This window comes from Stegostoma tigrinum, chromosome 9 (assembly GCF_030684315.1).
Source record: "Stegostoma tigrinum isolate sSteTig4 chromosome 9, sSteTig4.hap1, whole genome shotgun sequence".
In the NCBI taxonomy this organism is placed as follows: Eukaryota; Metazoa; Chordata; class Chondrichthyes; order Orectolobiformes; family Stegostomatidae; genus Stegostoma; species Stegostoma tigrinum.
In genome coordinates, this window is record NC_081362.1 from 60,465,051 (window position 1) to 60,491,253 (window position 26,203).

Sequence of the window (26,203 nt, forward strand, 5' to 3'; positions counted from 1 at the left end):
GCAATCCACTCTGTGTAGGTCGGGGAGTTCAGGATTTTGACCCAGCAACCATGAGGAATGGTGATGCATTTCAAAGTGTGCAGTCTTTAGGGAGTTAGGAGTGAGTTACTCACATCAGAGTTCCCCACCTTTGATGTCTTACAGTAGTAGTAATTCCGTTGAATATCAAGGAGATGTAATCAAAATTGCATTCAGCTTCATAGTGATTTGGATTAGCTCAGGTGGAGATTAGATAAAATAAATGTCATGTGGGTGGCTGTTTTCTGTACTCGTGACAAACCCAGCTATTTTCCCATGTATATGTGTGAGGCCACAACAAAAGAACTCTGAGCATATGGACTCTATTCCCTGATCAATTAGTTCCATCCTAAAATTGGTACACAGAACACTGCTTCTCCCTTAATGCTAAAATAATTAGCCTGTGTTTTCTTATGTGCCTGGATAGCTGACAGTCTCGGTATCTTCAGTATGGTTGTGTAGTGGTCTAGGATGTTACAACACCTGGGCAAAGCTCAAGTAGCATGAACAGACAGGTGTCTGGCATCTACAAAATGGTGCTATTGATTTTGTGTAAATGCTTGGGAAGCTACTGTGCATTTTAGAATCAGAGAAAATACAAGTAGGAGTAGGCCATTTAGCCCTTTGAGCCTGTTCCATTGTTCTCTATTATCATGGCTGATCTTTCAATTATCCCGTTCCCAATTTCTCTCCATACCCTGTGATCCCTTGTAGCTCTAAGCACCATATCTAACTCGTTGAAAATATTCAGTGTTTTGACCTCAACCACTTTCTAGGGCAGAGAATTTCACAGGCTCTTCGCTCTCTCTAGTTGACGAAATTTCTCCTCATCTTAGTCCTAAATGGCCTACCCCACATTGTTAGATAGCGATCCCTGATTCTGGGCTCCCCGGTCATCAGCAATGTCCTTCCGGCAATTACCCTGTCCAGTCCTAGTGGTATTTTGAATGTTTCAATAAGGCACCCCCCTTCGCTTCTAACTGATCCTAACTGAGGTCCTAACTGATCCAGCCTCTGTTCAAACATTAGTCTGGCAAACCTTTGTTTAACTCCCTCCAGAGCCATCATTCCTCAAGGAGACCAGAACAACACACAATTTTTGAGGCGTGGTCTGACCAACGCCCTGTACAGTTGCGGGAAGATATCCCTGCTTCTGTATGCAAATCCTTTTGCTATGCAGGCCAACATATACAGCCTTCAGTGCTTGCTGCATCTGCATGCTGACTTTCAGGAACTGATGTACAAGGGCACTCCTTTCCCAATCTATTGCCAATTAGATAATCTGCTTGCCTGTTTCTGTTACCTAAGTGGGTAACTTTGCATTTATCTGTATTATACTTCATCTGCCATGCATTTACCCAGTTGCTCACCATGTCCAAATTTCACCAAAGCATCTCTGCATTCTCCTCACAGCTCATCCTCCCACCCAACTTTGTGTCTTTTGCAAACTTGGAGATATTTTGTTTGGTTCCCTTACCGGAATAATTAATATATTTCTAAATAGCTACAGTCATTTTTGTACAGGTATGCATCTTTGACTAATATTGAGAGTTGTTTGAATGCTTCCTTGTAATGCTCAGCAAAGTTTCTTCTGGCATTGCATCTGGCATGTACCCCCTGTGAGCCTGGAGCACTTCAGTATGAGGAGGATAAGCAGGCAAAGTGTTCACTTTTCCAAACACAATCTCTCTTTCAAGTCTGAGCTTTCTTACAGTAAGGAAAGATCTGTCCCTCAGCACTTGATAGGAGAGGTACCTAAATATTGTAATGTCTCATTAATTAACCATTACACTGTTGGGCTTACAGCAGGAACATATCAGCCCACATCTTCCTTGTCTGTTCTCTAGTTCTGCTGCCGGAACTAGACAGGGTACAGAAGTGGTAGCTTTCCTATCTCTAGCCTGGCAGACATCACCAACCTAGACCAGCAAAGGTAGTGTGGCAGAACTTGGCTGTTGTGTCAGCTTGCTGATGAGCGGGTAGAGGGACACTGGGCAATGAAAGGTGGAATTGTGCTTGCAACTCAAGGTTATTCAAGTTTTTGTTGGAGCCTCTCTCCGTGGTGTGGGTAGACTTAAATGAGGTGATCTTAATCTTGACCCCTACTTTAAAGTAGTCAGTACCCAAGTCCCAGCAGCTGCCTACATAGATATAACTTGCATTATGTCACAACCTCTCTAATTTGAACTTTTTTTTAATCTTCTGCATAGAAGAATTTGATGCATGTCATTATAATTTAATGCAGAATTAGTGAAAAATTCAGGAGTAATTAGACTTTGCATCGTTCTATTCTTTTCATTCGAAAGATGGGTCCCCATGACAGCTGCTTTGTTTTGGAATGTGGTGCACACTTAGATTTTTCTTCCTTCCAACTAAAATGATCAAAGTCTTAAACCAAAGCATCTCATTTCATAAAAAAGTTTGATATTTCTTGAGCTTAGCCTTGCTCAAATTTTAAAATCCGTTGGAACATTTTCTCTTCCCCAACACTTTGTCCCAGCTGTTCAACAGATTTAAAGTTGCATTTTTTTTTTCTGGCCATAACCTTCTAAGCATCTGTCTTTGTTCAAGTGTCATCTGGTCGAAGTTTGAACAACACCTGGATATAGTCTGTAAACCAAGTAGGTCGTGTGGGTCACTATTCCATGTGTGCACTACTTGAGTCATGACAGTATCTCTTGGCCTGAGGTTTTGTAGTTGTTTTTCAAAAGGTATATACAGCATAAAAAATATTGCAGTAAGTGCCAAAATTCAGTTTTCATTTCAAACAGATATGTTTTGGTTCTCAGCTGTACCCATGTAAACATGTTACACTTGACCTTAACACTTGAACAGGGTAGGGTGTGTGCCAGTCAAAAGCTGGAAAAGCTGTGCATGTACTATCAATGAAGAACAACCAGGATATATGGAACCAGGCAGCCTCCTGCTGAGCAATTAGTAAATCTTTATTCAAGAGGTCAATGAACATTACAACCCAGTACAGGCCCTTCGGCCCTCGATGTTGTGCTGACCTGTCATACCTATCTGAAGCCCATCTAATCTACACTATTCCATGTATGTCCACATGCTCATCCAACGACGACTTAAATGTACCTAAAGTTGGCGAATCTACAACTGTTGCAGGCAAAGCGTTCCATTCCCTTACTACTGAGTAAAGAAACTACCTCTGACATCTGTCCTATATCTTTCACCCCTCAATTTAAAGCTATGCCCCCTCGTGCTCGCCGTCACCATCCTAGGAGAAAGGCTCTCCCTGTCCACCCTATCTAACCCTCTGATTATTTTGAATGTTTCAATTAAGTCACCTCTCAACCTTCTTCTCTCCAACGAAAACAGCCTCAAGTCCCTCAGCCTTTCCTTGTAAGACCTTCCCTCCATACCAGGCAACATCCTAGTAAATCTCCTCTGCACCCTTTCCAAAGCTTCCACATCCTTCTTATAATGCGGTGACCAGAACTGTACGCGATACTCCAAGTGCAGCCGCACCAGAGTTTTGTACAGCTGCAGCATAACCTCTTGGTTCCGGAACTCGATCCCTCTATTAATAAAAGCTAAAACACTGTATGCCTTCTTAACAGCCCTGTCGACCTGGGTGGCAACTTTCAAGGATCTGTGTACATGGACACCGAGATCTCTCTGCTCATCTACACTACTAAGAATCTTACCATTAGCCCAGTACTTTGGCTTCCGGTTACTCCTACCAAAGTGCATCAAATCACACTTGTCCGCATTAAACTCCATCTGCCACTTCTCCGCCCAGCTCTGCAGCTTATCTATGTCTCTCTGCAACCTACAGCATCCTTCGTCACTATCCACAATCCGCTGACCTTAGTATCATCTGCAAATTTACTAACCCATCCTTCTACGCCCTCATCCAGGTCATTTATAAAAATGACAAACAATAGTGGACCCAACACTGACCCTTGTGGTACACCACTAGTAATTGGTCTCCAGGATGAACATTTCCCATCAACTACCACCCTCTGTCGTCTTTTAGCAAGCCAATTTCTGATCTAAACTGCTATATCTCCCACAATGCTATTCCTCCGCATTTTGTACAATAGCCTACTGTGGGGAACCTTATCGAACGCCTTGCTGAAATCCATATACACCACATCAACCGGTTTACTCTCATCGACCTGTTTGGTCACCTTCTCAAAGAACTCAATAAGGTTTGTGAGGCACGACCTACCCTTCACAAAACTGTGCTGACTATCCCTAATCAATTTATTCTTTTCTAGATGGTTATAAATCCTATCCCTTATAACCTTTTCCAACATTTTACCAACAACTGAGGTAAGGCTCACTGGTCTATAATTACCAGGGTTGTCTCTACTCCCCTTCTTGAACAGGGGAACCACATTTGCTATCCTCCAGTCATCTGGCACTATTCCTGTAGACAATGACGAGTTAAAGATCAATGCCAAAGGCTTGGCAATCTCCTCCCTGGCTTCCCAGAGCATCCTAGGATAAATCCCATCCAGCCCAGGGGACTTATCTATCTTCACCCTCTGTAAGATTTCTAATACCTCTTCCTTGTGAACCTCAATCCCACCTAGTCTAGTAGCCTGTATCTCAGTATTCTCCTCGACAACATTGTCGTTTTCTAGAGTGAATACTGTTGAAGAAACCTATATCATCACAATTTCATGCCTTTTGCTCGCTGATTGCATGGAATAATTGGGCTGGATCTTGCTCAAGTTGGGCATCTCCTGGCATGCATCAAAGCTGACAATTTATGTCCATTCAAGTTGTTCAATTCAAATTTGCTTCCAAGTAGAAGGGCACTTTGAATTTGGAAAATAAGAGACACAGATAATTCTGTTTTTAGTATGTTATTGCTCGTTTGCACTTAAATTCACAATGGAATCAGTTGTGAATGCTACTAATTTATCTATTTTTATGAACATGCATTTTGTTCAATAGCTGATGACATGCTTTAAAACCCCATAAAACCTGCTGCCCATGTTAGAACATTTATTGATGCGATCTTTATTTAGATTCTTACTGCAACTTTCTGAGAAGAGAGAACAATTTCCCATTCACAAAGGAGAAATTATTAATTAATATTTTTCCCATTCACCTAATTTTGAACTTTGACAATAATGCTGGAGGTTAGCTCAGCATTTTGGGTTTCTGATCTCAAGTCAGAGTCTCAGCTTTCTGTGGAGAATTAGTATCCCACCAAACAATGACAGATTTCCTTTTGTCACGTGAGTATTTGCTGCTTTAAAACTCACAGTAAAATTATATATAAGTTTGTTTCAGCCACTTCTGTTTGATATGGTATCGACTCATCACCCTTGGTGACTTGGAATTATATTGTCACTCCTTCACTATCAGAACACTCAAACTCTGTCCCCAACAGTATCATTGTACACTTAGACCAAATGGACTGCAACTGTTTAAGAAGGTGGCTCACCATCACATTCTCCAGCGCATTGAGGGGTGGGCAATAAATGCTGATGTGCCAGCAACACCCACATTCTCTGAATAAATCTAGAAGTCCACTTTTCTCCCAAGCATACAAAGGTGTATTGTAGTGCAGAGACCTTGTGCAAGTCGATGAGAGCTAAGGTTGAGGTTCTTTCAAGTGTGCAGAGATACTTTTTTGAGTTTGTCGATTGAGCCTTCGCTTCTAAGCATCCCCTAATCACAACATAGATGCACACTACATGCTATATCATGATTGTCACACTACTTGAAAGTGTGGAGCTTTGGCAACTGCTTGAGTCTTTGCATTGCAATCAAGAAAAGTTCTGCATTTAAGATTTGAACTTGTATTCCAAATATTCAAACATGAACTTTTCTAGCCACAAGCTTGACTTCTGTTATAACTTTGGCACTCTAAACGTGAGAAAAATCTATTCTTGATAAGAACTAAAGATACTACAATAGTAACTGTTACCATTGGGAATGTTTGAATTGTCCATTCGATTCCTTTTGAGACAGCACAGGTAGTACCCAGAATAATAACAAATTACAAAATAATAACAACAACGATTAGCCAGTTCTTGAGGATGGTAATTGGAATGCATTAGATTCTCGGGCAGTTTGGGAAAAGGATGCTAAAATTGTTTCAAGGCATTTGCAAGGCAATTCACTGCTTTGTGACACTGATTATTTGGACAGATGCTGTTTCTGATCACTGCTGGCCATGCTTAGAACAATGGTTTAGTTTTGTACTGTGCACTATTCACACCTCCTATGCTATCAAAGCCTGTTATCTGAGCGGCCACGTTATTATTTTCAGCCACTTGGGCCTGTCCTTCAGCTGATTGAGCAAAATGCTAGCTGAATATGTTGTAATCTCCAACAAACCAGTGTGTATCTTTATCATTTGAAGAGTAGATCTGAACCCAGTTAATAAAAAATGGTAGAGGCCATTTATAGTGACATCAACTGCAATTTTTAAGGTATAAATCATCACGTGCCAACATGTTGGACTTATTGCTCTCAGATCTAGCAATCAGCAATATGACTAGGTATTTTACCTATTCTTCTGTACCATAGAGTTCATCAGCTACTAGGAACTGAAATGAATGTTTTATTGCTTTCATGGGGCAAAACAAGCAATTAACGACTGTCCTTAGTTTCCCTTCAGAAGATGTTGACACACTACATTTTGAATGTTGCAGCCTTTCTGGTGAAGATACTTTGTGTTCTCACAGTATGTTCCAAGATTTTGAATGATGAAAGAATGTGATTTTTTTTTACAAATCTGTTAGTGTGAATTCGAGGGAGATTTGGAAGTGATCATGTTTTGTCCATCATTCTTTGAGATTGATCTGTATTTCAACCCTCATCGAGTAAATTTTAATACCCTTGCCTAACAAAGATCTATTAGTGATAACAAGGTGTAGAGCTGGATGAACACAGCAGGTCTAGCAGCGTCAGAGGAGCTTCTCATCCTGCACCTTTGTTGCTGCTTGGCCTGCTGTGTTCATCCAACTCTACACCTTGTTATCTCAGATTCTCCAGCATCTGCAGTTCCTACTATCTCTGAACAAAGATCTATTAGTGTTAGATTTTAAATTTCCAATTTGCCTCACCTCAGATTTTATTCTGTCTTGACAAGGCCAGCATATTAGTCAAGGCAGCTAATATTTTTTGTCTTGATAAAGGAGATACTCGTCTGTGGTTTTAAGTTTGCTAGCAACAGGAGACAATAGCATTCTTATTTATCATTGTCAGCAACTTCAGTGTTCTGCATAATTTGCAACTGTATCTGGCAAAACCCTGCAGTCTAATGTATTCAGATCAATAAAAGTGGTCCAATTCCCTTCGGTTTTAATGATTTTCTACAAAATTATAGCAATTTCACTGATAACTAACAATGAAATTAGTTATGGAAAATTTGAGTGGTTGTTACAGCACTTCACCTTTCTCAAGTTTTAAACACTACTTCCCTGTCTCTATCCTAACACATTTTGCAGTCACCTGAATCTCTTACTGTTGGATGCTGTAGTTCAATTACCGAGTGACAGATGCAGGAAAGGCATTGTGGATCTGATGTCATGACTACATGCCAAATAATGTAGTTGTAAAGGGTTGTCTCTTTATCCAACAAGGATGATGGTCATAAAGAGACATCAACAGCTGAAACAATAACAAAATGTCAAAAGTACTTTATTGGTAATGATATAGAGGGGTGGTTGTATCTTAGTGGTATTATCTCTGGATTATTAATTCAGAGATCCAGGTAATGTTTTAGGGACCCAAGTTTGAATCCTGCTACGGCAGATGGTAGAATTTTGCTTCAGTAAAAATAGCGAATTGAGTCAAATGATGACCACTAAATTGTTGGAAAATCCGATTTGATTCACACATGTCCTTTTGGGAAGGAAACTGCCACCCTTACCAGGTCTGGCTTATGTGTGACTCTAGTCTCACACCTGAGAGGTTGGTTCCTAAATGCTGTCTGACAAATGGATGGGCAATAAATGCTGGCATTTACAAACAACAGTTCCCATGTCCTATGAGTGACTTTTTTGTTTAAATCTGATGCAAGTGCTATATAGTTGAAAGCTATTTTTCCCCAGTTTCATCTAGTTTTCCAGTTACTGCTTGATTGCATCATTTAATGACTTTGTATCATATTTATGTTAGACTGTTTCTAAAATATAACTTATTTGTTTGAATCGCTGCTGACCTGGATACAATTGATTCATTGTTTCCTTAATATCATTATTAGTCAGAACCATTGAATAATGATCTAGTTAGGCGTGATGCGTCCTTTGTTTGGGATGTACTCTTATTTGTAATTGTAGAATTTTTTTGGAAGCTTGGCCAGACAGGTACATATGTTTTTTCCTAATTCCTTTTGGGGATGGTTAATGGTACCTTATTGAAATGTTCATTTTTGTTTTTTTTCTATAAAATAGTATAAGTAATTTCCAGCAAAGTATGGTAACTAAAATGTTGAGCATGCGATGGGGATGTCATGCTTGTGTATCTGTTTCTTTCTCATTTTCATGCAGAGAAACACTGTGTATGGTTTGAGGGTTGACTGTTTATTTTGTGAAGTGTTGTGATTGAAAGAACTGTGGGCTGGAGTCAAATATTTGCTTTCATGGCTTGAAAATATAGTCTTTTTGCAGGTTCTGTATGCCCAGATGGAAGTGATTACCTTTGAGTGTAGGCCAGAATAGTTTTTAAAATCTTAACTTAAGGTGTCTTTTTCTCTAAGTGACTTTGGACTTGACAATTTTTGAGGCACTTTGATACTGTACAGAAGTAGGCGAGAAACAAAGTTATATTTAAATTGGGCACTTGTTCCCTTGTAACTGCTTATTTACCCTGAGGTTTAGTAAGTTTTTTTTTAGGGCATTGTGTGTCAAAACTAAGACTTCATTAAATTGTGGAAGGTTTTTCCAAAAGAAGATTGGGTGTTGCAATTAAATACTTTGAACTCTACAGCTTAGCTTATGTTGCTAATACTGAAATATTTGGAAAGATTTGATGTGTTACCTAGCAACACAAAAGGAATGGGTTTTGCTGAGCTCATTTCTGTATAATTTAGTTAGGTGTGGGCCAATGTAGAATATTTTGCACTGTAAAAATCAGTAAATAAAGCAGCTGAGTCACAGTCGTGTATAAATGCATCAGAAATCACTATGGATGTAAATTTGAATAAGTTACACAATCCATTGAATCAGCTTATACAATTTCAGTATTTGTTAGAGAGAGTTCATTTTGATGACTTAAGTTGGCAGCATTTCATCATTAGAAACAAAAGTTTACACAAGTCTATTGACTATGTTACCACTGTTTTCAGGACATTTATGACCTGGATGGTAAAAGTCCATCAAAGCAATGTTTTAAGTTGGCATTCTGCACAGTTTCACTAGCAGTGTACTGCAGGACCTCAATGTAAATTGTGGAGGAGATGCTTGCTTTGGGCATCAAGTGGTGTGATATCGGCAATGTGCTCAACCAAAGTAACAGTCTGGAGTCCACACCCGTTCCAGTTTCATTTTGTGTTTGCGAACTGTGGGCCTCCAGCAAGCTGGATTATTTGTTTTCAACATGGAAAAATGTCACAGATTGGCCTGTAGAGAGGGTGGGGATTGTGATTACTGAGAAGTGGCTAGACAGAGCTGGAAGAAAGCTGGAGGATTTGAGACGGTATTTCCACTGAATCCACTTAAAAAAAAGTGAAACTACTTTTTGGAGTGGCTTCCAGTGATCTCTTTAAGGATAAGTGATTGGGTATCTAGCTGCTAAGAAGGATGGAACTTGTCTAGGAATGCATGCTGCACTCCTTTTTAAACATTGATGCAATGTTGTATACCAGGCACAGACCCCAGCTGAACAACTTCCTACCTGTTTTGAACAGAAATGTTGAGCGTCCATTAAAGGCTTGCCTGAAATTTGATTAAGACAGGCAAGTGGATTTTGGTGTCCATGCTAAACTTTAGGTTGCTAATTGCTTGTTTTTAAACACAAAATGGATGGCCACCATTTGAAGTTCTGCCCGTTCGTGTTGGTTTATGAAAAGAGCAGCTCTGAGCAAGAACCTAAAACACTTTGTAGTATTAAGTGCCCTGCAGATTGAATAGTAAGTGCCATAGTAGCTGAAGTGCCCATCTTACATTAGCTCCTTTAGCTTTCTTGAGGTTCCCGCTTCCAGTGAAAACAAAGTTTAGTAATTACCACTGGATTATATTCCTTGCAACTGATACAAACTTATAATTAATTTAATAGAAAATTGTGTTACTAACTTCAAATATTCAAAATGATTGAAGTGGTTATACAAATAAATGAAACAATATAATTCTTTTAGGTTAAGCAAATGATGCTTTGCACAATCTTGTTCAACATGAAATCCAGCTGGCTTTGAATAAATTTTCAACTAATTCATGGTTAGCCAGCTACTAAGCCAAGGACTCAAACTGCATAATTGTGCCTGTTGTTTGTTTTCTGTTCAACAGAATCTAAACAAATGCGTAAATATATATACTGTACTTTCACTAGCCAGCCTATTGGTGCCTAAGGGATTGCATCAGCATATCTGAGGAGAACTGACCATTATGTGAAAGTAGTGAGTCATTTTGTTAAATTAGCCTTTTGATTTTTTTTAATTGTATTGACGAATTGGCTCGCTTTTATTTTCTGTTCATCCTTTTTGTCATGTTGCTCTGACCAGGATCTGACTAGCTATCAGCATATGTAACAATAGGTACGGATAAATGTTTTGTAATTATTATATGGATGAAACACTTAAGAAGAACTTGCCAAAATCCATTTTTAGTAACTGTGGTTGTTCAGTTGGTTGTTCTAATTAGTATACGTCAGTTGTATTACTGAATCTCCTTTGCTTTCACTTCAACACCATCTGTTATTTCTTAGTGGAAATAAACAGCTAGAGCTATTCACCGGTTCCTTAAAAATCTGATAAACACTTGCCTCATTGCAATATATTCTGCAGAATTTAACACAGTCTCAAGAGAAAACTGAAAGGTATAAATATAAGGGGTAAATAATTACAATTAATATTTGAACGTACTCTTCCAATTCCAGAATGTTCTATGATATTTATATATTTGTTAGGAGATAATTTGATTCATTTCTTAAAATGTCAGACTTCTGACTGAATGAATAATTTTGGATTTTATTAGCAGTTTCTTTTGGTGAACTTGAGACTGGCTATTCATACTACCTGCCCAGTCAATTTGCCTCATCTTTTTATAACCACAAATACTTTGAAACATCCACATATCCAACATAACAGGCTGTTACAAATCCTAGCACACCTGATATCAAAAAGCATATGAAAAGGTAATAAAACCAATATTTCAAGATTTTAGTATTACTCCTGCTTCTAGAAGGACAGGTGGGGGCTTTCTGTCCAGATTTGGTGGGTTTGCAAGACGGTACAGCTGAAGTCCGTTCGCTCAAAGCAATATTTAAAGGATTCTGTGAAGTTTTAATTTGAGAGCTATCAAGTAAGGAATACCTAGATTGAGTAGAAATATGCCAGAGAAATTCTTAAATAAAATATGAATGATGAGGTTTCTTATCAGAATTGTGATTTCTTGAACTTTTACCAAGGTAGGAGAAATCCTAGAATGAATGTAAGCAACAAAATCTAATTCGTGCTAAGTTTAATAAGTTCCTGTACATTTTGAGCAAGATTCATTGAGAATCACTTATGATGGTATAAGATGGCCTTGTATTTAGTAAACAGTACTAAATAGGTTTATTGTTAGTTATGTTAAGCAGATAATTGAAATGTCTTGAGTTCCAGGCAGTGATGGGTCCACTCAAAGGGTTTCAGTGCTAGTAATGCCTGGTAGTAGTTTCAAACATGAGAACCAACAAAGACGCAGTGAAATATTTCAAGAAAATGTGATGATCATCAAGTTTACATGATGTCCTCAACAGAAGTTAATGTTGAGACATTTTGGTTTTCTTCAGAACCATGTTTAGATCACAGAAGACAAGTAGACATCTGTCACAGGTCAAATTTGAATTTAATGTTCTAATCTGAGATGAAACCACAAATGGTTTAGTAATGATCGGATTACTAACTTCAGCCTTTCCAACAGTATAGATTATATATATTTTATGCTTTAGAGCTGTATAATTCCTCTTACTTATAACATCCTAATGTGCACAGAAGGAAACTAGTACATTTTTATGACTTTGCTACACTGGATAAACCAGAAAATTGTTAATAAAGTGAAGAAAAATGTAGTTGTACAGACTGGGTAGAAGAATAGCCTCACCATATGTAAATCATTCTTTCAGACATTAAGCTAAAACCAAACCCCTTGTTTGGTAGCTTATGAAAGCTATGGATCCCATGGCAATGATTGATAAGCAGAAATTTGCTTTGTCCTAGCCAACATTCCTTCCCCAACTCGTAACACCATTGAAAATAAATGAACTGATCATTCATCTCATAAATATTTGTGAGAAACTTTTTTCTAAAACAGCTGCTATATTTATAATGTTTCAAAAATAATTCCTTGTATGATTTGAGATTTTAGATTGAACCTACTTCATAAAATCAAAGTTGCTTTTTAAACTTCACAGGAGAAGAACAACTCCAAAAATGTGACATATAGAAACTGTGTTTTAAATGAATTACGCTTGTGAAATTTGAACTTGATCTTGGGATCTCCTAGACATTTGTGTGGTTAAAATGTGTGGAGTTTGTACATTCTCCCAGTGTCTATGTGGGTTTCCTCTGGAGATATGCAGGCTAGGTGGGTTGGCCATGGAAAATTGCCCGTAGTGTTGAGGGATGTGTGGATTTGTAGGGGTGTAGGTCTGCGTGGGATGCTCTGAGGGTCGGTGTGGACTTGTTGGGCCGAAGGGCCTGTTTCCACACTGTCGGGATTCTAAAACAAAAATGAGCTTTTAATCTCGAGCATCAGCATTTGCTTTGTAATGCCACAGGTATGTTTCATGTATCAACTTAGTATCAATATGATTCAATTAGTAGCAACTCTGCTGTATCAGAGGCTTTGTGTTCAAGTCTCACTCCAGGGCTTGATGAAATAATCTAGGTTATCGCTCAGTGCAGAAGTGGTATGTTTTTGGATATGTCATTCAACTGACAGCTTACCCTGAGCCGTTTTTGCAGGGTATCTTAGCTGCTAATCTTTCCTGAACCAAAAGAACCTAAAAATCTGGCTAATCATCTCATTATTTTAAAGCTCTTGTTGCACTAAGATATTTTTCAGGAGCATGTTGAAATGCAATTGAAACAAAGTACTGGAGAAATTCAGCACATCTGGGAGCATCTATGAAGCGATAAGTAGTGAATGTTTTGGGTCAAATATGAAATATGACTTTGCAACTGAATTTCAATGCTGAGAGAGCTTTGCAGTGGGCTTGAAACATGAACTGTTTCCCTCTCCACAGACAATACCAGACCTACTGAGTTTCTTGAGTTGGATGTGAATATAGGAGGCATGCTTAGTAAGTTTACAGACGACACCAAAACTGATGGAATAGTGGACAGTGAAGAAGATTACCTCAGAGTACAATGGGACCTTGATCAGGTGGGCCAAGGAGTCGTAGATGGACCTTAATTTCAATAAATGTAAGCTGTTGCATTTTGTTAAGGTAAATCAAGGCAGGACTTGTACTGTTAATGGTAGGGCACTGGGGAGTATTGCCGAGCAAAAGGATCTAGGGGTGCGGATGCATTTTCCTTGGAACGTGGAGTAGCAGGTAGGCAGAGTGGTGTAGAAGGTATTTTGCATGCTTGCCGTTATTGGTCAGTGCATAGAGTAAAAGATTTGGTTGTCAACGTGTAGCTGATCAAGATGTTAGTTTAATCACTTTTAGAATACTGCATTCAATTCTGGTCTCCTTGCTGTAGAAAAGATGTTTTTAACCTTGAAAGGTTTCAAGAAAAAAATTGCAAGGATGGTGTTGGGATTGGAGGGTTTGTACTAAAAGGAGAGGCAAAATAGGCTGGGGCTTTTTTTCCCTGGAATGTCAGCGGCTGAGCAGTGACTTTATAGAGGTTTATAAAATCATGACAGGCATGGATAGGGTTAATAACCATTTTTTTCCACAGGTAGGGGAGTCCAAAATTAGAGTGTATAAGTTCAAGGTGAGAGGGGTTAAGTGTAAAAGGGATCTGATGGGCAATTTTTTTCATGTGGGGTAGTACATGTACAGAACAAGATGCCAGATGATGTGCTGGGGGTAGGTTTAATTACAACATTTAAAAGGCATCTGTACTTGAACAGGAAGGGTTTAGAGGGATACGGGCCAAATGCTGCCAAATGGGATTAGATTGGTTTGGGACATCTGGTCGGCGTGGATGAGTTGGGCCACAGGATCTGTTTCTATGATGCTTCCTGTTGTTATTTCAGATTTCAAGTGTCAGCAGTAGTTTGCTTTTATTATTTTGAAATGCATTCCTTCAAAGACTGGGTTTTATTCCAAATTGTTGTTCAAAATTAATGTTTAAGATTACAATTTGCTGCAAAAGGTTTTAATATTTTGAATAATTTTTATAGGAAGTTGTCTAACCTAGGCTTGAAGGAACGACTTCAAAATTGAATGCAATTACAGGTTATTTGTTAGTTATCAATTTGAAGAAGAGCCCAATACTACATTGGGTACGAAGTAAGAAGACAACTTGACATAGGTAGGAGGGCATTGAATACCAATTTAGCTGGTGAAAGCTTGTTGATCTGCAAAATTGACTTTGTTTTGCTTCACAGTTGCTACCTGACCTGAATATTTCTGGCATTTACTATTTTTATTTCAAATTTCTAGAAAAGCGTAGAGCCTAGATCTATCTTTGTCTATGACTTTGAACGTGGAGCTTGATGTTTCACTAATCAGTAGAAGCCATGAGTGATCCATTCATGATTTTTCTTTCATTTTTTTAAAAGAATTAGACTTATTTTAGTGCAGAACAAAATTTGAGGACTGTTGATTTTAAACAAGTTATTCATGCCTTTCTTAGCTAGTAAGACATAAAGTTACCAGGTAGGAGATAGTCTTCGATCTCTTGTTGGCTTCACACATGGTTTTAATGTGAGTTGTGGTGGTCGGCCTCTCCGATTAGCAGCAAGAGAAAGAAAAAAGTCTTGTAACTGGCTGCTGATCAGAGCAACTCCAACTGTTGCGCTTTGCATTTGATCTGTTCATGAAGTTTTGGCATGGATCCTGATACAAAGGAAAGAATGTCAAGTATAGAGCCATGAACCAAACTAAACTATTGGAAAAAAACATGCTGCAGGAGATCAGTAAAATTACTATTCTTGTCATTGAAAAATCTAATTAAAATATGTTGTGCGGTATGAAAATCCTTGGCTCAAAAAAAAATGTTAACCAAGCTGGTTGTTTTGCATTTGTCAATGGGATTTTTCAGGTAATTGTAAACCAAGTCCATTTGCTTGACAGATAGGAATTTTCCAATTACCAATGGGCACGCACTGCAGAACCACCCAATTATGTTGTTCATTTTTTTTTTCCTTCAAACTAAGCAATCTGGAACTGGCAGCTACTACAGATCAAACCACTCATAGCCTCTTCATTATATTCAGTCCTTATTTTCCTTCCATCAGATCAGCGTGTACATTATAAGTAACATTGCAACTTAATACATGCTTCTGTGAAAAGAAAATATTAAATAAACTCTTAAAATTATTTAATGGTGGAAATTCTTGCACGAGGTTTTCCTATGTAGATCTGAGTTTGACGTTTCATGGGAGGCAACAATCCAGAGAGAGATTTTCCCCTCTTCAGTGTTTTACATAGATTCAGTCATTAAATAAAACAGCTGAAGTTATATTATTCCAGGTAAAGTTTTCTTGGTGCTGTGAAGTGATGTTTGATTCAGAACAAAGAGGTCATTGGCTTTGAAATCATTCGCAAAAGAATGATACTGGCATTTGTTACGTTGACAGCGGCCCACACTTTTAACATGGGCTTTTTTGTATGACAGCTTATTGCAATTAGAGATCCATTTCAGTCTGCTGTTCTCAACAGTGGATCTGAGACATGTAACATGCCTTTAACCAATCAGATTGGCAGTCTCAAATAAGACTTCTCCATTTGTAAATTAGAATATACAGTATAAAACCATGCACAGTGAGAAGATAGGAGATGAGTTTGAGCAACACAAAGGCTTGAACATTTTTACATTTTCAGCACTTAAGCTGAATAGTTGTAAATTTTCAGAGACAAAAATGTTGTTTGGTATTAGTTTAAATTTATCGCGTCACTAAAATGCTTGACTCTCATATATCTGGTGGATACCCTTCATGTATATTTGAGTGCTGAATGTCTAGATGTATTGGTGTAATGAGACTTACGGAGCAGTAGACCAAGTTTGACAGCAGTTTGCCGACTTCCCATTTTAGCAGCATGTCTTACTGCACATAACACTCCGAATGCCAGTAGTCGTTGAGATGCTTAAATGATTGAATTGCAATTCCATTGTGCACAGATCTAATTTAAGGTTTTGGAGTAGATCTGTGGCTCGAGTTGTGGGTGTTGAGGTTGGTTGACTCGCCGTGCTGGTTTGTTGTTCTGCAGACATTTTGTTACCATGCTGGGTAACATCCTCAATGCAGCCTCCACTGAAGCATCGGTGTGTTTTCCTGCCTGGTTTTTAAACTCTGGGCTCCATTGTGATGGATTGCCTCACTTTCGGGTTTCCTCCATAGTAGAATGTATATGGGGTCGAGTTCAATGTGTTTATTAATAGCCTGCTTCATGGAGTGCCATGCTTCCAGGAATTCTCGTGCTTGTCTCAGCCTAGCCTGTCCCAGGATCTTGGTGTTGTCTCAGTCGAAGTGGTGGTTCTCCTTGTCCATGTGGATTGAGATGAGTGAGTATTGGTCGTGTCTTTTTGTAGCCAGTTAGTGTTCATGTACTCATGTTGTTAGTTTCCTTCCTGTTTGTCAGATGTAGTGTTTCTTGCAGCCTCTGCAGGGGATCTTATAGATGACATTGGTCCTGTCCATGTTGGGGAGTGGGTCTTTAGTTCGGTGAGCACTTGTCGTAAGGTTGATGTGGGCTTGTGTGCCACTCTGATGCCTGGCAGTCGTAGAAGTCTTGTGGTGAGTTCTGATGTGTTCCTGATGTAGGGTAGGGTGATGAGTGTGTCGGGGCGTGTAAAATCTTTCTGATGCTGTTCCTGTAGACATCTCCTGACCCAGTTCTTTGGATATCCATTATCCTTGAGTACTTGGAAGAGGTATTCCTCCCTCCTCGTGGCGTAGTTCCATGTTGCTGCAGTGTGTTGTTGCCCTTCTAAATAATGTTCGCACACAGCTTCGTTTGTGTGTGCTGGGATAGTTACTATTGAAGTTCAGTACCTGGTCTGTGTGTGTGGCTGTTCGGTGTATTTTTGTTTGCAGTTCCCCATTTGGCTTTCGCTCTACTATGACGTCCATGAATGGGAGTTGTTTGTTCTTCTCCTCTGTGGTGAATTTAATTCCAGTGAGGGTGTTGTTTATGAGTTTGTGTCTCTTCTAATTTGGTCCATTTAATGATGACAAAGGTGTCGCCTACGTAGCGTATCCATAGTTTAGGTTGGATTTGCGGAAGGGCAGTCCTTTCCAGTCTTTGCATCACTTCTGCTATGAGTCCGGAGATAGCCGATCCCATGAGTGTCCCATTGATTTGCTCGTATATTTGGCCATTGAAGGTGAAGTGGGTGGTCAGGCATAGGTCCAGTAGTTTAAGCATGTTGTCCCTGGAGGTGGTTTCACTGGGGTCGTGTTCTTGTTCAAGTAGTGTTGTCGTTGTTTCCCTTGCTAGTGGTATGTCTATTGGTGTGAATAGGGCGGTGACATCAAACAATATCATGGTCTCTTAGTCCTCTATCTTTATGTCTTTGAAGGAGTTGAGGAATTCTTGGGCTGAGTGGATAGAGTGGGGTGATTTGTTGACCAGGTGCTTGAGTCTTCTTTGTAGTTCTCTGGCTAATCTGTGCAATGAAGTGGACAAGGAGAACCACGACTTTGACTGGGACAACACCAAGATCCTGGGACAAGCTAGGCAGAAACAAGCACGAGAATTCCTGGAAGCATGGCACTCCATGAAGTATGCTATTAATAAACACATTGAACTTAACCCCATATAAATATTCCACTATAAAGAAGACTGAGTCTGTACTGAGGATGTTACCAAGCATGGTAACAAAACATCTGCGGAACAGCAAACTAGCTCAACGAGCCAACTAACCTCTAAGATCTCATTTCTAAAAGAGAAAATAGTGAATATATATATTATGCTCATGCAGATATTCAAGCAAAACCAGGAAGATTTAGAGGAAGTGGAGAAGGCTGGGGTTCCGCATCTGTAAAGATGTTGAGACCAAGCAGCCCTGTTCAAGAGAATGAAGATATTGTAATTCTACATGATTACAAAGTCCTAGGCTCAACTTTTGATCTGCACTGCATTGACTGGTGTCATGAAGGTAGCACTTGGATGTTAGTTTTAGGATAGAATAGAAAATTCACCAGGACTGTTGCTGTTGATCACTGTTTCTGGTGAGTTAATGTACAATCCTGGGTGAACAGTGCTTGTGTGAAGATAGAATCTGAGTAGTTTACGATGTCCTTGGGAGTAGAGAACCCAATGTCATTCATCATCTAGGCACATACGAAGAACAGCAGCTTTGCCATGATATTAAAATTCCAGGTTTCACTTGTGCTAACATCTCTTGGAGAGATGTTAGCGCAAGTGAAACCTGGAATTTTAATTTTTTTCTAAATTTATGACTCTTGCTGTTCTTGAATCCTTAATGACAATTATGATTAAAATGTGTTTTCCACATGCTAGGTGTAGTCACTGCATGACTTTGTGTGGTTATAAATTTCACACTTTCACAGACGTTTGTTGACTGCACAGTAGCTATAATTCTTACACAACCCCTCCATATTTCAACCTGACGTCACCTGGTTATTTAGCATTCCTCAGCAGAATCTTAATGAACCTAATCCAAATCATGCCTCTTTCACATGGAATTCAGTGTCATAGGATGAAGATATTAATGTTGACTCCACTATTCTCTATCCTGAGCCGTGGATATACTAGTGGGATATTGTCGATTTGTCAAGTTCAAAGGAGCACCTCAAATGTCGAGTTTGAAAAACTCAAGGGACATTATTTGATTCTTAATTTACATAAATGCATGTAACTCTTGAAGGGTGCCCAAGTTCAAGGTTTCCTGTGAACCTTGCTTAAAAAGTATGTCTTTCTTTTGATTTTGATTAAATTAAGGACCAAGGCTTCATGACTGATAAGAGTTGCAGGTCGGTGAGAATGTTCAAGAGCTGGTATGTTGCAATTACAGAGTCTTACTTTAGCTGCCGTTTTTAGTTTCCACGTTCCCCTTCAAACACATTTGAACATTTTTTATATATATAAAGACTTTAGTCTAAAACGAAACTAACTAAGCTGTCTTTACTGTTTGTGCTGTGAATTCTAATAGACTGTAAAACCCTTTACTTGCGCTTAGTGCAGTGGGCGGGTGAAATCGTTGATTAATCGTGTAATGCTAAGAGGTACCTCAGAGTGGCGCTCCGGCTCTACCTTAATCCTTTCAGTATTTCGGAATTCTGTTCTGGCCAGTTGTAAAATTCTACACAACTATTGTATAAATAGTAACTCTTAAGGAAAGGGAGTTGAGGGGAACTCTCAACTGATTGCAACTACTGAGCCGGATGCCTCTAGTTTTAAAGACAAATATAGGAAATGTTGTGTGAGATTGTTTCCGCTTGAACCAGTGGAGCGCAAAAGAATGAATTAGTAGCACGATAACGACCTCTGACGCGTCCAAATAAAGATCAATATTACAGTAATCAAACCTCCTTAAAACCAGCTTTGTGCCATATGAGGCATTGTAGCACATAAAGGGATTTTGGTTCAGCGATCAAAAGGAATATAGTATCTGGTTTCAAAGGGCTTATGAAATCCATGCTCTGTATCTGACTGATGTGCCAGGAAATATTCTAATGAGCCAGCACCTGGGGGTTAAAAAATTACATCAGATGCGTATTCGGAGTTGGTGAAAAAGTGAATCATTTCTGCTCATCTGTGCGTTTGATTACATTTATCATGTGGTCTATTTCAGGTTAAAGTTAAATCAGAAGACAGTACAGCATGGAACATATTACGCGATGACTTCATGATGGGAGCTACAATGAAGGATTGGGATAAAGAGAGTGATGAGGAGGCAAATGGTGACGTTGCTGAGAAAAGTGATTCAGCCCGATGAACCCTGTGCTCATTAGTACTACTTGGCGTAAACCAAACTGGAGTAATACTCATTCTGTGAATGCAATAGATTTTGTATATGGGAACGAGTTGCCTCTTTAATAAAGTGTTTTCTTTTTCAAAGTATTGTTTTAAAAGTGGTCTGAATGTGGGGTACAGATCCCTTCAAAATGGAAGGGCGAAAATCTGGAATTCAGCAAAAGAATTTGTTCATTTGATGTTATTTTAAATAGAATTAAAATGTGTTGATCCAGAGTCCCGTTTGTATGTTTATTTTATTCTGCCCTCGAAATAAACAGCACTTCAGTGTCTAGCAAAACATGGGGGTGGGGGGGGTGTCCTCCGGCCACGAGTAGTAATTAAGTAATGGGACAAGAAACCGAGAGATCGCTGGAATCCACAGAGTAATGAGGGGAAAGGCCATTGAGGAAACAGGACACCTGCAATAATTCATTCCTCACTAAGTCTTCATGTTAGGTAGTGAGCATCGCCTGTGTAGTTCGACCCGGTTTCCACTTTGAGGCATTAGCACGACTTCCTGCTGTGTTCAGGTATTGATAGTTGGAAATTGATATTTTGAGGTAGATCAGCACAATGACTTTATCAGCTCTACAGTGTTATTTTTTGCAGCGAGAGAGATGTGAAAATGGCTCATTTGACCTTTACTTGCTCTACATTGGCAGCTAATGGTGATTTAGAGGCTCCGCTGTATTCAGTAAATGCTGGGAACCCCAGGGCGATGCTGCCGACCCTCAGCTGCTGGAGGGAGGTTGCTGGAGAAACTAGCATTTACTTTGTGTGCTTTACTTCACTGCACGTTTCGGAAGGAGAATTCCAGTGGTGCTGCCGAGTCTGAATCACTTTATTTTCCCCTACGACGTGGAAATATTTGTCCAACTGTCTGTTGGTTTAGAAACCGGACTACTCGTCCAACTGTCTACTCTAATTTTTTGAGTCACGTAGGTAGACCATTTCTCAAGTGATCACAATTGCCTGTCACGAAACTACCCTGAGCCAGAGCAGCACCATTGTGCGGAAAGACAGCAAAAGTGGTGTCCCCTGGGCCCTAGTGCCACTGCTCTTTTCTATTATTTTGCTCGGAAGTCCTGTGTTTTCCGAGGCGAGTTTGTGTTTTGCTTTTTATTAATATAGCTACTACTGGTTGGAAGAAATCGAACAGCTGGCAATTAGGTTGCTTGTTCCTTTTAATGTTAAAATGCCCACGAAGTTATGTACAAGAAGTTTTTTCAGAACTCTACACAGTCTACTTGGAGTGTTTAAAATGTCCCTGAATGGAAAAGTTACAGATGAGAGATGCGCCAGGTCTTCCTGACAGAGTCTTCATTTCTCAGCATGACTCACTCGGCTTGAAGCAAAAGTTCATCTTCAGTGGCTTTCTGTGGAAATCTCTCTGATGCCGGGCCCGTGCTTTGGAAACTAATAATAAAACAAAGGGCGCGTATTTTCCTGAATCCTGGTGCGAGAGGCTACAGAACTGTTTGAGCACAGTATCATTTTTAAGGTGATAAACGCGAACTGCTTTTCTTCCCCTCCCCCCCCCCCAATCCGTCCCATGTCATTTCTGATTGAAGATGATTACACAATCTATTGTTTCTGCAAAAGGAAAATCGCTGGTCGAGTTTTCCAAAGTGACAACTCGGTGGGGGATTGGGAAGGGCAAGAACATTTGCCGATGCTACAAGAGGGACATGCTTTTAGACAAACTTGTCAGTAACACAACACACCCTTCCCCCAATATGTGGCTGTCGCACTGATTGTGTGGGGGTTAAATAACTGTGCAATCTTACCTCACAGGAAAAAACCTATTCCGATATATCGGTTGTTTCTATCTGTGACTGACCAAGAAGGGGGAGGGGATGGAATTGTATCAAAACCCCCGGAAGGACAGTCGATAATAACGCTGCAGATAATTTGTTGTGCAATATTACAGTGTGCTTTAGACGAGCCATTCAACACCGTCTTCTGCTGGCGAGTGTCTCTCTCTCTCCCACACACACACAATACCCTCACCCCGGGAAAGCCCGTTTTGGACAATCCAAGTGTGAGTGCGATGGCCGGGAGCGGAGTGTGTGTGTGTGTGTGTCTGTCTGTCTGTCTGTGGTGGGGGGGGGGGGGGGGCGGGGGAGACGGAGCGCGGAGAGCCGGCGCCGCCTGTCAGTGGGCAGCCCCGCGAACGAAAATCAGGAAAATCTTCCATCGGCCGGAGCCCCACGTCACTCCATGGAGGCAACACGTGGTAAAGTGAGACATTATAAAGGTCTCCCTGTGCAGCCTGATGTTATCTGCTGGCAAGTCGCTCACTGACACGCACACTGTACAGACTGTGCCTCTCTCTCACTCACACATTTACTCACTCACTCACTCCCAGCCTGGGATCTCTGACTAGAGGATGGAGCAGCAAAAATAACGGTTTGCCAAGGACGTGAGGCTCCTACTTAAGATTTTTTTCGCATATATACCAAACTTCTTTTTTCCATCTCTTGCCAGTCCGTTTTTTTCAAAGAAATTGAACTCAGCTTTTTTTGACAAATTAATTATTCTCACCCCCTCCCCCTCGTGTGTAAGATTCTCTGCGCTTTTAACATCATCCTGGACCGCAGGAGAACTCAACCGAGAGAAATAAAGCTGCTGTTTTATTGACTTTTTCAAAACTGGAGAACCAGAGACTTTGTGAGGGAGAGAGAGAGAAGCTGAAAGAATTCCTCGGGACTGCGATGAAGTGAAGGTGTGTTGATCCTCGGCAGAAGCAGCTTTAGCGCCTGGACTACAGCTGCGACCAGAAGGAAGTCATTGAACTGCACAGGACTTGAGAATCAAGGTTAAACAATAGCAACAAAAAGTGCCTTTCCTCTTTATACATATTTTTTTCTTTTATTGTAAATATTTAACTTGTTGATCCTTTTCGCGTGACGGTCACAAACTGCAGCTGATACTTTCTCTTGTTTCCCTGGCCCTCACAACCCACCCACTCTCTCTCGCTCTCTCTCTCTTCAACTTTGCAACTGCCCAGCTTTGAAAATGCACTACTCCATTTTCACTGTTTTTCTCACGCTGGATTTCGCAATGATCGCCGCTTGCTTGTCGACCTGCAACACCCTCGACATGGAGCAGTTCATGAAGAAGCGGATCGAGGCGATCCGTGGGCAAATCCTCAGCAAACTGAAACTCACCAACCCCCCGGAAACTTACCCGGAGCCGGAGGAGGTCTCCAGCGAGGTGATCGCGATTTACAACAGCACGAGGGATTTGCTTCTTGAGAAAGCGAACGAGAGGGCAGCCACTTGTGAACGGGAGAGGAGCGAAGAGGAGTACTACGCCAAAGAAGTTTACAAGATTGACATGAACCCATTTAGCTATCCTGAAAGTAAGCAATAACAGCAACTTAAAAGAGTTTGTATCCCTTTTTGTCAGCCTACGGGGACTAATGTATTAGTCTGCTTATTTCAAATACGCCCCAGTTTGGCTAAAGATGTGTGATTGGCAATGCTTCATTTAAGAGACTGATAGTTTGAATGCCCAACCTGTGTCAACAAAAAGGGATGTCATTCCTCTTTAAGACATAAGCGTTTTTGCATGTACAACCGAATTTACAAAAGCGTTCAGTTGGCAGTTTGTTTTCGTGCTATCGTTATGTAATATGTTAGATATACACACATGAGGAATCTGAAGTATCCGCCTGTTAGAACACCACAGTTTAAGCAGGGCACACGGCATTGACTGGGCAGTTTTTGTTTCTTGGTTTTGTTTATTTTCTGGTCGCGGTAAATTGGGCTGTGGGCAGTGTGCACGATCGCCTGACCACGAACCGGGTTGGGCTGATGCCCCGCAGAAATCCTATCTAAAAATATTAACCAGACAATCTCCAAGCTGCTGTCTTCAGTGGAAATGGTGAAATTCCAAGACAGGTGCTGTGTAAACAAACACGGCAGGCAGGCTCAGGGATACATATTCTGATCGCCAACTACTATTTAACCCATTCAGCGCTGAACGACCCTCTGCGGCTTTTCGAATGCTCACTTTGGATAATTTTGCAGAGTCAAGTTTTCCAGCACTTACCCATTTCTGATGCAGAAATCGATGTTTTGTTTTAAATGGAACGACAACGTTTTATTTTCAGATTAACCAAAATTACTTTTTTTTTGCTCCGAAATATTGTTGCAGTTCTCCTGTGGTTAATTTAACCGAAGGTTTATTGAAGAACGTACATAGGAAATCTATAAAATGTGATTTTTATAATCTGTTCCACATCCCTAAATTGTTAATGGGATTTTTCGGGGAGGTCAGCACCAGGATCCAACCTGTTGAGTTGTTCTTGTATCGCAGACCGTGCATGGGTATGATTGTTTTTGTTCGTGCAAAAGTTGTCATTTAGTGTTAAATAGCCCGTGACCTATCCCATTAACGACCGATATCAGATTTTAGACAATTGTCGAAATTTTGAGGTATCCCCACAGTTCAGAATGGGTAATCATGTTCAATGTCAACAATAATCGGGCCAGCTTTATCAGTTCAGACAACAGCTCTTCCCAACAGAGTTCACCCCCACCCCAATGAAGTGGAATCGCTATTTCTGTCTGGAACACGTGCACGTCCAGTCATTTGTGCAGCGGGTTAAAGGACGGAAATCGCCTGCCTCACAATCCTCAGGGTACTGTTTCATATACAGTGCTATCCTTGGCCGTTACAGAAATACTGTCAGACTTTCTCTCAACTTTGGCTGAACACCAATACCATTCCGCACCAGAACTGGGTCAAAGGGATAGCGGCGAGATAATAACGACGATATCAGAACAGCTTGGGCATTCTTGTAAACAAAAAAAAAGTTGCCTTTAATGCGGGCTTTTGACCTGAATCACGTTACCGCTACTTTAGATAGAAATGGCAGGTGACCTTGTATCTTTCTGCTGTTTATTGGAGGTCAAATGTCGAAAACACACCTTCCTTGGTTTTATCAACGGCTTTGCTAAACGAGGAATGAGTGTAGTTTGACTCGGTGGTATTTGTATTACACTTTGGTTGCCTTGGTAAAGAATAGTTGCTAGGTCTGAATGGTGAGTGCAGTCTAGGAAGAAGCTTGGGATAATAAACGAGAAATCCAGGCCAGAAACCGACACACATCGACACAGTGCAGTGCTTTATTTCCAGTCGCCCCGAAAGCAAATCTCAATCCTTTGCGAGCCCGTGAACTGTTTTACTCCAATTTACGTTTCTGGGCATGTTTCTCTCCTCACGAATATTTTCACACTCATTGAGGAGACCGGGGAGAAGAGGAAGATCTGATTGAAAATGAAATAAGTACTTGTTTTCTGACCTGCCTAGGGATTGTTATAAAGCAAACTGATGTGAAACCACTGAAATCGCTTTCTCAGCTGTGAAGCGTAATGGGATGGCTACAAAGTGCAATGTAAATTCAAGTCTTCCCTATAATTCCTCATAATTTGGCACACAGGGTGCTAAACTTCTTACTTCTTGCGCCGAATCGGCATGCTGTGTGTTCCCGGTTTAAAACTCCAGAGTGCAAATTGGTTGCTTCTGCCTCTTAAAATCGGAGCTAAACATGTGATCCAAACGGGACGTAAATAATAGGTTCCAATCTCCAATCTGCCGCTTGGGTGGTGGCGCAGAACGTGCGCTGCTTCAGTTTTGAGGCTGTTTTTGCCTCAGTGCTGTGTGTGTGCCTGGCTGCGGTGAACTGAGGGGAAGGTGATCCAGTGCTTTGAGTTCATGGAACAACGAAGCAGGGGCAGGGCTTTCAAAAGGACCGGCGTGAGGGCGGGGTGGGGGGCGCGGTGGGTTAGTGCTTGCCGCCCATGCAATACACGCAAGAGCGGTCAAACGTGGGATCGGACCAAATCCCCTCCACCATGAGAAGCTCGGAACATAGATTCCAGCCTCTCTCCCCTGAGGGCGGCGAGCTGTGTGGTTACTTATAACTCAACGCTAGCCTGGGCCG

General features: G+C 40.5%; 2 protein-coding genes across 3 annotated transcripts in view; both read left to right on the forward strand.

Annotated features, from left to right (window-relative positions):
• rrp15 (ribosomal RNA processing 15 homolog) overlaps nt 1-20,443 on the forward strand; it is a 31,639-nt gene extending 11,196 nt beyond the window's left edge. Inside the window, exon 5 of the mRNA XM_048536891.2 lies at nt 20,087-20,443. Within this exon, the coding sequence (XP_048392848.1) occupies nt 20,087-20,230 (144 nt within the window). The 3' untranslated portion in view covers nt 20,231-20,443. The remainder of the gene's footprint in view (nt 1-20,086) is intronic.
• Nucleotides 20,444-22,545: 2,102 nt separating this feature from the next.
• LOC125454966 (transforming growth factor beta-2 proprotein) overlaps nt 22,546-26,203 on the forward strand; it is a 97,422-nt gene continuing 93,764 nt past the window's right edge. The window contains exons 1-2 of one of the 2 annotated variants that reach the window (XM_048536372.2): nt 22,546-23,068; nt 23,261-23,614. In XM_048536372.2, coding sequence (XP_048392329.1) covers nt 23,269-23,614 — 346 coding nt within the window. In that variant the 5' untranslated portion in view covers nt 22,546-23,068; nt 23,261-23,268. Of the gene's footprint in view, nt 23,615-26,203 lie in introns of both variants that reach the window. The other variant, XM_048536373.2, reaches the window with a different exon arrangement.